The following is a 14,844-nucleotide window of genomic DNA, read 5'->3' on the forward strand; positions in this document are numbered from 1 at the left end:
TATTATGTATATTACCGTGAATTTTTTGTTGTAATTATTTAAAGTTGTCCTCCTTTGACAGGCATACTGGGAGACGCTATCCGTACCAAGAACTGAAGTATCCACTGACTGCATGGATGAAGTAGCAGAACACTTTTCACCCACCTAGAAAGAGAGAGGAAGGGGAAATGGGCAATTTGTCATTCTAATAATTACCTCAAAACCTGATTGCCAAGTTTCTATTTCTATAGAATATATTCCGTTCCTTTCTCGCCATGTTGCAAAACATTTCAAGCAAACAGCCCCTTCTGTTTCTCTCGTGGAGACAATGTGCTTTTGAACAAACCCAGCCATATTCTCACACCATCTTTCTCTTATTCTGACAGCAACAGTTTCAAACTGTGATGCTCCCAATATAGAATGAACACCACAAACGCCTCTTACTGCCAGCTATGGGAGATACCAAATGACCGCAGCATCATTTGGCCTGTGTCTGAAGGATCCATAATGGGACCAACACCACTGATAGAACTTTCATATTATCTCCCATCATTCCCAGGCATGATGCTTTTTATTCAAGTATTGAGTTACCATGGAAACACAGGAACCCGCCTTATATCAGATTAGACCATTAGCTCAGTATTATCTAAACTGACTGGCAGCTGTTGCCCAGGAGTTGTTCCAGGAGATCCCAGGGTTCATACCCAGGGCATGTAGCCCTTCTCCCAGAGGGCAAACTTTACATATGCCATGAAAAAGTTGTTATGAAAAATGTCTCTATGGTGACCAAATGGCCATAAAACACAGATTCTGGAGAAATATAGGGATAGACCAGAAGGGTGGAGAAACATACAGCCTGTGGGTCCCATTTCCTTCTGGGCAACGTTCTCAGATTCACATATCACTAGTGTGGAGGGTCAGAGACAAAACTGGGCAAAACAATGAATATAATTTTTTTAGCTTTGTAGTACATTAGGCTGGTTTCTTAATGCAACACACACCTCTCTCTATCCTCCAGCAAGAGTCATTATTAGAGTTCAAGGACACATTCCAACCAAGCAATACTAAGGCAGGATGTAAATCAAGGGCTGGTAAGGGGCGTGGCCTCTGGAAAGAGGGTGTGGCTAGGGAGAGCCACACAAAGTGACCTGGAGAGCCACATTTCGCCCCTGAGCCTGAGGCTTCCTGCCCCTGGGTTAGACTGGCTAAGTCATATTGCCACACATGCTCTGACTAGTATTAAATCTTCTCCATGCCTGTGTTCTTTATCCCAGCCAGTACCCAAATGAGGAAAATACATTGCTTCCTCCTTTCCAAAGACAAGCGGGCCTCCATGTTGAGCTGATACTGTAACATGGTAAAGTTGTCAACTGAATCCCAGCTGTCCAGCAAGAGAATCAAAGAACAAGTGGCTTATAAGTGGTTTCCTCTTACGAAAAGCAGAGTTTGACAAAGAATCAATTCTTAAGGTTGCTTGAGAGCACCTAGTACTGCTCCCCTTCTTAATAAATATGATTCACCAAGTCAAATTATAGAACATCTCCGTTTGGGGGGGAAAGCACCCATTCCAGATTGGTTCATTCTGTATTGACACATTTAAGGACAAAGATGTAGGAAACCAGGTATAGCGTGAAAAGCTTTCTTCCATGTCTACATCAGAGACATGACTATAATATATGGGACAAAAGACTTTTGCCAAATTAGATAAGCCCTTCCGCTAATAATATTTCATCTAAAAGTTGCCATTATATATGATCCAGTGGGGACTAGAAATTCATTTACTTGTTCAATGGCATTCGTATTAGGATAATTTCTAATAGCAGTAGTAAGCGCAGCTTTCTGGTAATTTTTGCTGTGTGTTTTGAAAGGAGGAAAATTAGTGTGCGTATGTCTGAGCCTGACTTGGCAAATAGCCCAAAGGGATTCAGTAGGCTGCGACAAAATCATTCAGACTTGATAATAATACAATCTGTGAATTATACTTTAATGGTGGATTTTAAACTGCAGACATCATATCACAGCTAAATGGGCTGCCAGAGACCCAATGCCAGCTAAAGAAATTCAGAAGACAGTAGTGCTGCGTGGGAAATTTCGGAAGTTAAGTCATCTCTTAACTTTGTAAAACTTACAACTTCTGAGTTCTCTAGTTTCAATGATTTTATGCAAGAGCAGGCTGAAGAATATGTCTATTATGTGCAATTTATGACCTATAGCCTCAGTTTGCCTGGTACAACATGATTAAGTATCAACATGGCCTGGAAAATAATTTAATCACCTTAAACAAGTTCCTTTCAATATAAAACTTATACTGTACTCTCTTGATATTTTAGATAATTCCAAGAGCCTGTTTAGACAGAAGATTTTGTAACATATATAATCAGTGATGCTACATTTTTGCAACAAGGAAATTGCCAGTTGCACATGCTCCAGTCACTTCCAGATTGGACTAATGTAATGCGTTGTTCATGGGACTGATTTTGAAAAGTGACCGGAAACTCCAATTGGTGCAAAATGTGGCATGAAGACTTATGGTAGGAGCCTGGTCAATTTATTATATTACACTAATACTGCATCAGTTGCATTCTGCCAGCTTTTGAAGACACAAATAGACTTGAAACAGAAAATTGCCTCCTTGCTGGGACCTGCAGGGGATGCTGAGATCACAAAATTGTAGAACTGTAGAGTTCAAAGGAACCCAAAGGCTCATCTAGTCTAAGTCTCTGAAATGTGGGAATCACAGCTAAAGAATCCCTGATAGATACCCATCCAATCTCTGTTCAAAAACCTCCAATGAAGTTGTTGTGTTCTAAGCTTGGATCCTAGAATAATAGGCAGGTAGGATCCTAGATGGTGACAGCAGCCACGAAAGTAAAAGACGCCTGCTTCTTGGGAGAAAAGCAATGACAAACCTAGACAGCATCTTAAAAAGTAGAGACATCACCTTGCCAACAAAGGTCCGTATAGTAAAAGCTATGATTTTCCCAGTAGTGATGTATGGAAGTGAGAGCTGGACCATAAAGAAGGCTGTTTTGATGAGCTGCAATAAAGAGCATGAAATCACTACGTAACTCCAAGTATATTTCAGAAGGAAAGTCCAATACCCTCCAAGCTAGTTTGTTCCACTTTGAAACAGCTCTTACTGTCAGAACATTCTTCCTAAAGGTTAGTCAGAATCTCCTTTCTTCTAATTTGAATCCATTGGTCTTACCCTCCACAGGTCTTACCCTGTGAAGCAGCAGAAAGCAAACTAACTCCATCTTCCATGTGACAGCCCTTCAGCTATGTGAAGATAGCTGTCATATCACCTCTCAGTCTTCTCTTCTCCAGGCTAAGCATACCCAACTCCCTCAACCGTTCCTCATGAGGCATGGTTTCCAGACCCTTGATCATCTTGGTCGCCCCACTCGGAACAGGGATGGTTGCCCAGTGTCTGATCCTAGCTCTGTGCAGCTTCAACAGAGCAAAATCACAATGGGACAACCAGGATATTGTGTAGCTGGATGTGAGAGCCAAATGATTTTTTTTTTTTTTTTGTTTTAATGCTATTGCTTAATGTTGCCGAAAATCTGCCACCCGAGATAACCGCCTCATTCTGCCCAGTTGTAGCATTAGCTCACTGCCTTGTCCCTCACCTCCTGGCTACTCCTAGCCTTTCCTCCTCTCACTGGGCTCCCCTGCAGTGGCAGAGTCCACACTCCAGTAGAGTCCATTATTTTGTCACTGACCCTTGTCTAAAATTAGCTGATCATTGTAAAACAAATCTCCACTTCATGTTGCTCCAATTAAATTACAACAAAATTAATTTGAAAAACCCTTAAAAACCAATTAACCTTTATTTCAACTCTTCCTTATTCCTGGAGGCAGCAGAAAATCTGAAAGACCATTCTGGTAGCAAAACGTCATGGGCTGGTTTTAAACATGCTTAAGGCAAGGGCTTCCCTGCCTTCTGTTCAATTTCAGTGTTTGGTGTGTTGTTGTTGTTTTTAATTTCATTAAAATTCTTACTGCTTTGATATGTGTCTTGATTATGAAAAGTTTATTTGAGATGGATTCTAATTAGCCGACTTGTACAGAACGAAGCCAGAGTTGTTCCTACACGGGTAAGCATTTAGAGCATGAAACATTTGCACCTTTTAAGCCATGGGTAGGCAAACTAAGGCCCAGGGGCCGAATCCGGCCCAATCGCCTTCTCAATCCGGCCTGCTGATGGTCTGGGAATCAGCGTGTTTTTACATGAGTAGAATGTGTCCTCTTATTTAAAATGCATCTATGAGTTATTTGTGGGGCCTGCCTGGTGTTTTTACATGAGTAGAATGTGTGCTTTTATTTAAAATGCATCTCTGGGTTATTTGTGGGGCATAGGAATTCATTCTTTCCCCCAAAAAAATATAGTCTAGCCCCCCCCCCACAAGGTCTGAGCGACAGTGGACCGGCCCCCTGCTGAAAAGGTTTGCTGACCCCTGTGTTAAGCCATAGAGAAAAGGATTGTGTTGCAGCACATAAAGCATGGGAAGAGCATTGCATCAGGTCTGAGAGAAGCCACAGCCTGAGGAAGGAAACAGTGGTGTGTGGTGAAATTTTTCGTAGGCGAGCAGTTAGGGACAGAGGCGCCAGCTTGTGAGGGCAATTGGGGAGGCGATATCACAACATCACAATGTTGTACATGTGAGCATCGTGCCTCCTTCTCTAAGCCAGGCTGAAGCTTCCCAGGCCTCTGACAGAATGCTAGGACCCTGCTGCCTCCTTCCCAAAACCGGGCAGGGGGGCTCTTGGACCCCATCACTGCATCGCACCTCCCTCCCTAAACCAAGCAGAAGCTTCCTGGGCTTGGTTGGTTCATTGAAATTAACGCGCCTATGGTCAGATCCACACCATACATGGCCATCATTATCCATGGGTCAACTCTGAGTAGAACTAACCATCTCAAATCTTTGACATCTGTCCTGTAGTTTGGGGCATAAGTAGCGCAGTTGAGAGAAATTGCTACCATAAACTTGGAAAGCTCAATTAATATACATCAAATCCCTTAATTGTTATGCAAATGTATATAATATTACTGAGTGTTTCTCTCTCTCTCTCTCTCTCTCTCTCTGTGTGTGTGTGTGTGTGTGTGTGTGTGCACTCACATACATACATACATACATGCACGCACACACAGAGGGATTTTCATTACCTGTTCCTGCATTACATCATCTCTCCCTGAGCTTTTAATCTTTTAGCATAGCCCCTCATGTAAGCCAATACCGAAGCTTAACCTGTATAAATCAACAAATGTATTGACATAAACAGGCATTATCCAAAGTATTGACTATATTCTTTTCTTCAACAAATCCATTGGCAATATTTTTTTTTACAAAAAAAAATAATATAAGCGCTGTACAACGTCCGGTGCCTGAGAGCAATATCGCCATCTGGTGGGCACATGTGGATTTTGCTAACACAAGACTTGGATTGTCAACTTGATTTTAGACACGTGCTTAGGGCTCACCCAAAATAGAGTTGTTCCTTCTTAATAAAGTTTAGCAAATTATCCAGGGTGTGCAACACCTGTACTGAACAGAGCGATCACAATATCCGGAACAAATCAGCCAACTGCAATATCCCAAAGTAATCCGGGCCCTGCAATATCCTGAAGAAATTAGGAAACTGCAATATATATTTTTTATCTGCTCAGGTGATAGAGACTTGCATCTCAGCAGAGTGTTTAAATTATTGATGATGCCAGATCCATATTTCTTGATCAATTGTCATTCCCTGGCTCTGCACTCACAAGAGCTAATTCATCGGAAACTCTGCTCCAGCTAGCATTCTCCAACTATGAGCCATCCAGGTTCTGTGAACAAAAAGACTGAAGTGATACTATACATTAACAGCTTGTTCACACTTAACGGTGCTGCCACTGTTCTCTCCGTGTAATTATGCTCTGACTTGCTCACACCCACAATCTCTTAAAGCACAGCATTCACTTTTGTAGCTGGACAGCCTTGCAATCCCTCCTGTAGTCATGATGGCACTTGCTGAGCTTGCCATGATGGCAGAAATTGCACTTGCTTTTTATGCCCATTCTTTGGGCATTGTAATTGACATGGGATGAGGACTACACATAAGGCGTTCCAATAGCAGGGCTGTCCTAATTCCTATTAAGCAATTATTTTCTTCAAGATATCCACAGAGCTGCATTAGGCTTAAATGAATAAGAACAGTGTCTTGCTTGTGGAGGCTGGCGTTCTGGGCAGGGCAGGGAGGAAGTAAGTTGCAAACTCAGCTGGGCAGATACACTTAGTGGTGTGGTTCTCTGGCTTGTGGCATGAAGCACATTACTAAAGTTATAGGGGAAACGACAGTGCTACAATGTTCAAGACAGATTGGAGAGTTAACGTTGTGCTCACACACAAATATAAAGTTCCTGCATTGAAAGCATTCTGCAACAGAGCAATATTACGGTGGGGGGGGTTGGGTGGACAGGGGGGTCTTTAAGAAGCTACCACCATGTCCTCTGTTCTGTCGGCTAGCTGTGTCCTGACCCCCTCAAATATTTTAGGGGAGGGGGTGAAGGGACCTTGGCCCCTAGGAGTTGGCTCCTATGTCTTCAGTCCTGCTTTGAGGGACATGTCAGCAGAATGAAGGGGCTTAGGATCCATGACCGCCCTCCCTACATGAAAGGCAGGGTAGAAAGGGTCTCCCAGTGTGGTGTGGAGAGCCAGTGTGGTGTAGTGGTTAAGAGGGGTAGACTTGTAATCTGGAGAACCGGATTCGCGTCTCTGCTCCTCCAACATGCAGCTGCTGGGTGACCTTGGGCCAGTCACACTTCTTTGAAGTCTCTCAGCCCCACTCACCTCACAGAGTGTTTGTTGTGGGGGAGGAAGGGAAAGGAGAATTTTAAGACACAAGAACTTCCCACGCTGGAGGAATGGCAGATGAAACTTATGGACTATATGGAATTGGCGGAAATGACTGGCAGAATCCGTGACCAGGGAGAAGAGTCGATGGAGGAAGACTGGAAGAAATTCAAAGACTATCTTCAGAAACACTGCAAAATTAAGGAATGTTAGAGTGATGTTGGACTAAAAACAAGTGGTTTCCAGCTGCACAGGTTAAAGTTAAGGATAGATTAAGATTAAAGATCAAGATTAAAGATGTTTAAAGAAATGGAAATTTGATAACAAAAGGGAAAAATTTAAAGTTGTATGACATTAAGATCAAGGATTAGGTTTAAAAAAGTGGAAGTTATATATCTTAACGCTTTATTAAATTAAAGATTGGGATTAAAAAAGTGGAAAAGAAATTGCTGGACAAACAATGTAGATTGGACTACAAAAGAGGGAGGTATGAGGAAGTCCAGAAAATAAGTAATTTAAAATTGGAAATGGAAAAGAGAGTTTGTTTTTAATTGTTATGTTTTGTGTTTTTATTGTTAAGCTTTGTATTGTGTTTTTTTTGTGTGTGTTGTTTTTCTTTTCTTTTTTTTTTTTTTGTTTAAAAATTTAATAAAAAATTATTGCAAAAAAAAAAAAAGGGAAAGGAGAATTTTAGCCGCTTTGAGACTCCTTCGGGTAGTGATAAAGCGGGATATCAGATCCAAACTCTTCCTCTTCTTCTTCCCAGGCTGAAAGACTGGAGAAGAAGTGGGCTTCCAGGTGGGAAATGGGAGAGTCCACTTCTCTGTATGTGGATAAATGACAGAAAATGTGTTTTTTTAAAAGAAAAAAGATACATCACCTGGTCTCAGTGGCAGCAGCCCCCTAACCACCCAGAAGCTGACCAACTCAGAGTTCGGCATTTGGTAATTACATGTGCACCACCATGTACTTTGCCATAGATTATTTATTGATTATTTACATTTGTATGCTGCTTTTCCAAACAAATACGCTCCAATATCATCACAGCTGGCTATCAGGGAAATTATGGAGGTGGGTGGTCAGAAGGGCAGAGAAGATCATGTGTACCAGCACTGACTCTAGGCCATTATCTGTTTGCTTCATATTTCTCAGGGGGCTTCCACAGAGAATGAGAACAACCCCAAGCCATGTTTTGGCAGGAGAATAAATTAGGTAAACCAAGTCCGGCTGTGATTCAACAAGCAAGTAAAGTACCTTGGATTTCAGCCACTTTGGATTCAATGAAGCAAGCCTTCAAATCCATTTACACCTAAGTATTCTGGCCCGATCATCCATTATTTGTGGTTTGACTTTTCCAACATGTTGCCCAGCCTGTTGATCTCACACTGAGATCTCACACTTTACTTACAAGCCGATATTTCTCTGAATCCACCGGCCTTCCCGCCTCCAGGCAGGCTGTCAACCACGAGACGTCCAGGATCCTGAATCTTGCACTGTCCTCCACCTTCTGTGCTTGTAGCCATTTCAAGATCTCAGCGCAGGAATTATTCTCCGTCACAATGTGTGTGACAGAATCACTAGGAAAGAAACAAACAAAAAGGAAAAAGTGTTTCGCCCAGTTATCAGGAATAACCTGGAATTTTCCTGTCTACAAAATGAACAGGGGGAAGTGATTTGCTGCCACGATGCTTTCGATGACACCTTCAGACTGGACTGTCCTCTGACGCTCAGTATCAATTGATGCCCTTAAGGCACATGTTTTTCCCCCACCATTGCCTGCAGCACTGAAAACATTTGGCCTGCCCACATGCTGTTGCAATGAAGAGCCTCCTTAAGGTTATCTGACAGCCTTGAGAATTAATGGTGCGCCTGTTCATTGACTTGGAGCTTCATAACAGTTAAGAGACAGTTGGGCTAAACCCTTCAAGCAGTGCTACTGCTGGTATTTCTCAATAAGCTGTCTGTACTTGAGCTTCTACATATGGCAGCTGAAAACCAGCACAAGCCTTGTGCCTGATGCCCACAGGCTTGTGATCTTCAATATACCAGTCCTCTGGTTTAATCTAGGCAGAGCAGGGACTGCATAGTGACTATACCTTTAAAGGATATTTGAAGCACATTCTTTCCCTCAATGAATTCTGAGCACTGTGGTTTAAGGGTTTCTGGGAATCATAACTCTGTGAGATGTAAACTACAGGGCCCAGAATTCATTGAGGAGGAAATGTGCTTCAAATGTCCTTTTCAAGGGATAGCGTGCTAAGCCGTTTAAGACACTTACCAAAACTTGTTTCTAAAATTACCGCCCAAATAGGATAGCACCTTCTCGCATAATTTCATGTGGCATAAGCCATATGTGAAATATATGATGAGTCATTAATTTACCAGATGGAAGCAAGAGCCAATCAATCAAATTTAGCTGCAGTGGCACAGTGACTTGACTTGCCACAGCAGCTAACAACCAGCCAACGCCTTCCAGAGAATGCTGGAATATGTTGCAGAGCAGAAAAATTAACAATTATTATGTATTTATTACATTTCTGCATTCTCCACAGCCTCCAGACAGTCTTCAAGGGCAGCCCCACATAAAGTGCATTGCAGTAGTTCAGACGAAAGTCACTACAGCATAGATTACTAAACCCTGGCTGCCCTGGTCCAGGAACTGTAGCTGTAGCTGCCAAAGCAGTCTAGTATGACCATAAACACCTCTAGGCATAGAAGCCACCTGGGACTCCAGTGACATGACTGGAATCCAAGAGAACCCACAGGCTGTGAACCTGTTATTTCAGAAGGATTTCAACCGCTCCCAGAACAGGTTGTCCACCAAATTCCCAGATACAGGAACTGTCCATCTACAGCAACATCTGCCTTTTCAGGATTCAGCGTCAGTACATTGGTCCTCGTGCACTGTGTCACTGATTTCAGGCACCTCCTGATTCAGATGGAATGGAGAGACAGAGCTGTACTAATGACCTGGTGCTGCAAAAAGCCAAACAGCAGTTCCCAGTAGTTACATACAAATACTGAATAACATGCCTGGTGTGCTCTGGTCCATGGGGTCACGAAGAATCGGACACGACTAAAGGACTAAACAACAACAACTGAATAACATTAGGTGACTGAACAACCCCCTAGTATGACCTTGCAGGTAGGAGTGAAACCATCACAATACAACCAACTATTGCCTTTGCCACTGCACCATGTGCCTGAGCTGGGTCAATACTCACCACTATGTTCCTATAACAGGACTCATTGTCACAGACACAGAAAACTTGGTTTGCAGTGCAAACTGCAGGCTGCAGCAGGGAGGCGGGTAGGAGCCCAGTCCAGTTAACAGGGCAACTGGGGAGAGAGGGATGGTGCACTCAAGGGCAGAACTACACAGTGAAGATAATGTGCAGTTTGACCCTAATACATCTTGAAATGCCAGTTCTGAAATTCCACTAGTCAGGCATATTATAGAAGGGAGGATCCAAAGAATTGCCATCCTGCTTCTGCTTTGGATTATAAATTGTTTTAATTGCTTGTTTTTTTGCTTTTTTCCATTGATATTGTAAGCTCAGTTTTTTTAGTGGAAAGATGGGATATGTTTCCTAAGTTAAAAACATATCTGAGTAATCAGATTCACTGTGCATCAATGTTCTTATCAACACCGAGCTAGGTTCTGCCTTGTTGTCTCAACAACAACAAATTTCAGTTAGAGATGTTTAACTTCTGCTTCCTGTGGTTTATATCCCTTTATATAAAATGTGCATATTTAATGTATATGTATAAAGCTGACGATCTGGGAACTTTGCCATTTCTGCACTCACAACAGCAGCAGCTCAGCCAACAGTGCCACAGTTTCCTCTGATACTTTTACAGCTGCATCATCTTCTTGGCAAAAAAAAATAAATGTAAGAAGTGCGGGATTTCCACAGATATTGTTGACAATATTTTAAAATTGACGGTTAAATGGTCTTGGCTGAAGTGAATTCAGAACGGATGCAGGAAAACAAAGCGATGCATTCCATTTCCTCACTAACAATATGAAGCATATTTGCAAGATTTTCTTTCTCCACCTTTTCCTTGCTCCAAGGGCATTACTCTTCCCTCACACACACACAGGTATCTTTCCTAGCTTGGAAACTTAATAACTTAATGGAGCCTCCAGGAACCACCCCAGCCCCCATTAACATAGGTTTGCTTTGAATTCTGTATCTTGGTCACACTAGAGCAGGTATGGGAACCTGTGGCTCTCCAGATGTTGTTGGCCTACAACTCCCATCATCCCTGATCATAGCTGTCAACTTACAGATTTGAAAATAAGGGACCAGCAGCCTCGAAAATAAGGGATCAGCACCCAAAAAAAGGGATTTTAGTCAGCCAGCTGAAATACGAAGTTAAAAGGGACCAGATAATTTGGGAGAGCAGCACCGGTTTTTAGCCCTTCATTTCCAGAGGTTGCTGCTCAAGACACCAGCTGATGAAACACTGCAATTAAAAAACTACAAGCAGCAACCACTTTTCGCGCAAAACAAAGTCCAAGCTACGAAGATGCTGCTGCAGTTCTGTATCTTTTCTCTCGTGCTCCATCTGCAGCTCTCAGTTCCATCAGGTGGGGCGGGAGGAGGGGGGGGAAATAGCGCCCGAAGTAAACCCGCATATCAGACCATCTATGCTAGTCTACCACTACAAATCTTTCCCTGGCCGGCAGGGAGGGAGGGAGAGGAGCTGCTTCCTTTGAAACCCGGGAAATTTAAGGGACATCATCAATAAGGGACAGCAGTGGGACATGGCACTGGGATAAGGGAGTTTCCCACCAAATAAGGGATGGTTGACAGCCCTGATCCTTGGCTATGTTGGCTTGGGATGATGGTAGGACAACATCTGGAACATCCATTTCACATTTCTGCACATTCTTTTACATATGCAATTGGTATTTGTTAGTAAATAAGGTACAAGCATGTTTGATTAAATTTCATCATACCATCATGTTAGGTCAGGAACCATTGCCGGTATGGAAGGAGATCAGAAAGCCATTGCGAGATGAATTAGATGCACTCCTAATATTCTACTTGACTTGAGAGATACTATTTGAAAGAATTAAGAGCAAAAATTATAAGCAATTTTGCTACACTGGTGCCCTAAAGCATGGGAATGACAAAAGAGGTCAGACAACTGGGACAACTCGTCATACAAACGTTAGTCACCAGTCACATGATGGCAAAGAATGCACACAGGCTGTTGTGGATGCCATTGACCATGATGTACCAGAAGAGAAAGAGAAGTATGTCTGTGTTTACTCAAAAGACACAGGAAGAGGCCTTTATTTGCAATACTCTGTTCAGCCCAGATCAGAAAAGATTTAAAAATAATGACAGAATGGAAATCTGTTCAACTCCAAAGCACACCAGCCTCTTAAAAGGTGCATATGAAAGAACTGCCTATTCAGACTCTAGCAGAAAGGGAGATAAAAGATTTTATGGGTGAACTCTACAAATACATTTAGCTGCAGAGTTTAGGGATGTGTCGGCACATAACAAACGGAGGAAGATAAAGTGTGTGTGTGTTCAGGCTGGTGATCTGAAAATTGTTTAGAAACCAATTTATTCCTTTATCATTAAAAGAATGAAATGTCTGAATTACTGAGAAGCAGTAATGTAAAATGAAGGACTCTTGTTGCTTCAGAACTGATACAGTAACTTGTCTCAGGAGGATTTCCGAATCTGAAGCCACTATCATTGTGGTTCCCACATTTTCCTATAATTTTTCTAAATGGCCTAGAAGTCCATTGAGGGGGGGAAGGTGGGAGCTCAGTCGGTAGAGTATGAGACCCTTAATCTCAGGGTTGTTGGTTCAAACCCCATGTTGGACGAGATCCCTGCATTGCAGATGTCCTTCTGGTCCCTTCCAACTCTACAATTCTATGATTCTATGCTGAAAGCTAGGAAGAAGACTCACATGAAGGTCGTCTGGGCAAGGGCTGAAGCTCAGTGGCACTACATGCTTTGCATGCAGAGGGTATAGGTTTAATCCCCAGCATCTTGATCACCTGAAACTCAGGAAAGCCGCTGCCAGCCAGTGTTAACAATACTGGGCTATATGGACCAGTGGTATGATCCTGTATGGTGCAGTTTCCTATGTTCCTATGGGATACTAGTTTCTTGCAGCAGTCAAGAATTGTAGCCTATGCATATACGCAGAATACACCTCTGTTGAACTAGAGTGCATTTGAACATTCATTTCCTTGAAGCTATATAGACATCAAACTAAATATGTAACTCGAATGCTAAGTGAAGTTTCACAGAAATGTTGCTAAACAGCCCACTTATTCCACTTATTATTCAATTCAGATCTCTTTGCTTCGTTATCTTCCTGTCAGTTTCCAAAACTTTTAAGCGACAGAAAAATTACTAAAAGACAGCTACAGAATATCTAAGCACATCCTTGCACACTAAGGCTGCAATTCCATATCCCTACTTACCTGGGATAAATTACTTCTGAGTAGACATACATAGGACTTCACTGTCAGCAAAAGATGTTAAGCTCCAAGTCTACATACAAAAGAATCTAATGAATGGTGAGGGTGGAGTGGTGGTTTTTTCCCCCATACCTTAGCTCATTTTCTACCCTGAAGCCTTTTCTTCTTGCTAAATCCATCAGGAATGTCCTTCTGCTCATTCCCATCTTCTTCTCAACAATAAAAATGATTATGTCATTGAACTGTATTTTGTAGCTGCTCACAGGAGCTGAAAGTTGCATCCCTTTCCACTTCTTCCTCATGGGAATAAGGCCTGTAGCTCTGATCATATTCATGACACAATGCAGACTTTGTCTTGTTTGTCTAAGCCAACGCTTCACTCAGAAAAACCAGCTTGCACTCAGTCTGTCTGCCCAGCCAACAGGCAGCTTTTGATGGCACCATCCAGTGATGTCATTTTGCTCTATTTCTCTTCCAGGCTCACAAGCTCAAAGCTATATGGGAGTAAACACACCAGGCTTTTTTCAGACTCCGTGTGATTCACGCAACTTTTACAACTTTCTCTAAAGTCAGAAAGCAGAAAAGGTAGTGCAGTTGTCACTCCCAATTCTGTTTGAAAAATCTGTCCGAGAACATAGTGAAGCAGCTTCAGAAAACTTTGGTTTCAGCTGGTTTTGAATTAAGAATATCACCAGTACAGTGAAATGTTACTGCTAGGTTTCTTTCTCTTAAGCTAGGAGTGTGCCCCAGCCACACGACTCAGATCAGATTGCAGTTTGGTGCTTCAGAAAACAGTCTGACTCAGTCTGAAACACTTTGCAGGCTGCACAATTTGGCTCGGGATCTGTGGCAGAGTCAACTTCAGGAAAAGCAAAGCAATTCCCCCTCTCCATTCACTATTGGGAAATTTTAAAAATTGCCATGGGTTTCGTGTGCAAGCTTTAAAATTAATTGGAGGGGATCAGAACTGAAACACATTTGCTTTCCTCTTCCAAAGCACTGAGGCTAAAACTTGGTAAAATCCTATCCTCTGATTGCAAGCTTGATCTAGCCACCAACAACAGAGTTCTCCTTACTCTCTCTCCTGCCACAGTGTTTTGCTTTATCTAACCCCTCACAGACATCTCCCAATCCTGGTGTTTTCCTTTCAGCAGTATGTAGTACTGGGTGGTCCAATGTGCAGCCCACAATTGTGTTCTCAGTAAAAGCATGGTTCCATCCTGACACATTTTGCATTGCACTACCTTGGATGTCACTAGTCAATTCACAACCCAAGAGCAATCAACTCGTACTAGAGAAACTCTTCTGAACAGGCCAAATACAGTCTACAGATTCATGGTTTATTATTATGGCTTAATATTCTCAACCTTAAAGGCAGTTAATTAGGATACACACCAAAGAGTACTGTGGCAAAATGAACAAGACCTCCATCTCATATGATCCATGACATCCCTTGACCCAATACAATATACCAATGGGTCAATGCACTATGGACTACTGCTCTGTGCAATATTGTGGACTATCATGAATGCTGGACACATTTCCTATATTCAGATCAATACATGA

At 42.3% G+C, this 14,844-nt stretch overlaps 1 protein-coding gene across 1 annotated transcript in view; it reads right to left on the reverse strand.

The window, feature by feature from the left end:
* Positions 1-13,313, reverse strand: part of DNTT (DNA nucleotidylexotransferase) — a gene marked incomplete at its 5' end in the record, with an annotated part of 94,271 nt that extends 80,958 nt beyond the window's left edge. Inside the window, 3 exons of the mRNA XM_081006375.1 lie at positions 16-144; positions 8,227-8,395; positions 13,282-13,313. Coding sequence (XP_080862501.1) covers positions 16-144; positions 8,227-8,395; positions 13,282-13,313 — 330 coding nt within the window. The remainder of the gene's footprint in view (positions 1-15; positions 145-8,226; positions 8,396-13,281) is intronic.
* Positions 13,314-14,844: the final 1,531 nt, after the last annotated feature.

The sequence above is a fragment of the Podarcis pityusensis genome, assembly GCF_964106645.2.
Source record: "Podarcis pityusensis genome assembly, chromosome: 5".
NCBI classification, from domain to species: Eukaryota; Metazoa; Chordata; class Lepidosauria; order Squamata; family Lacertidae; genus Podarcis; species Podarcis pityusensis.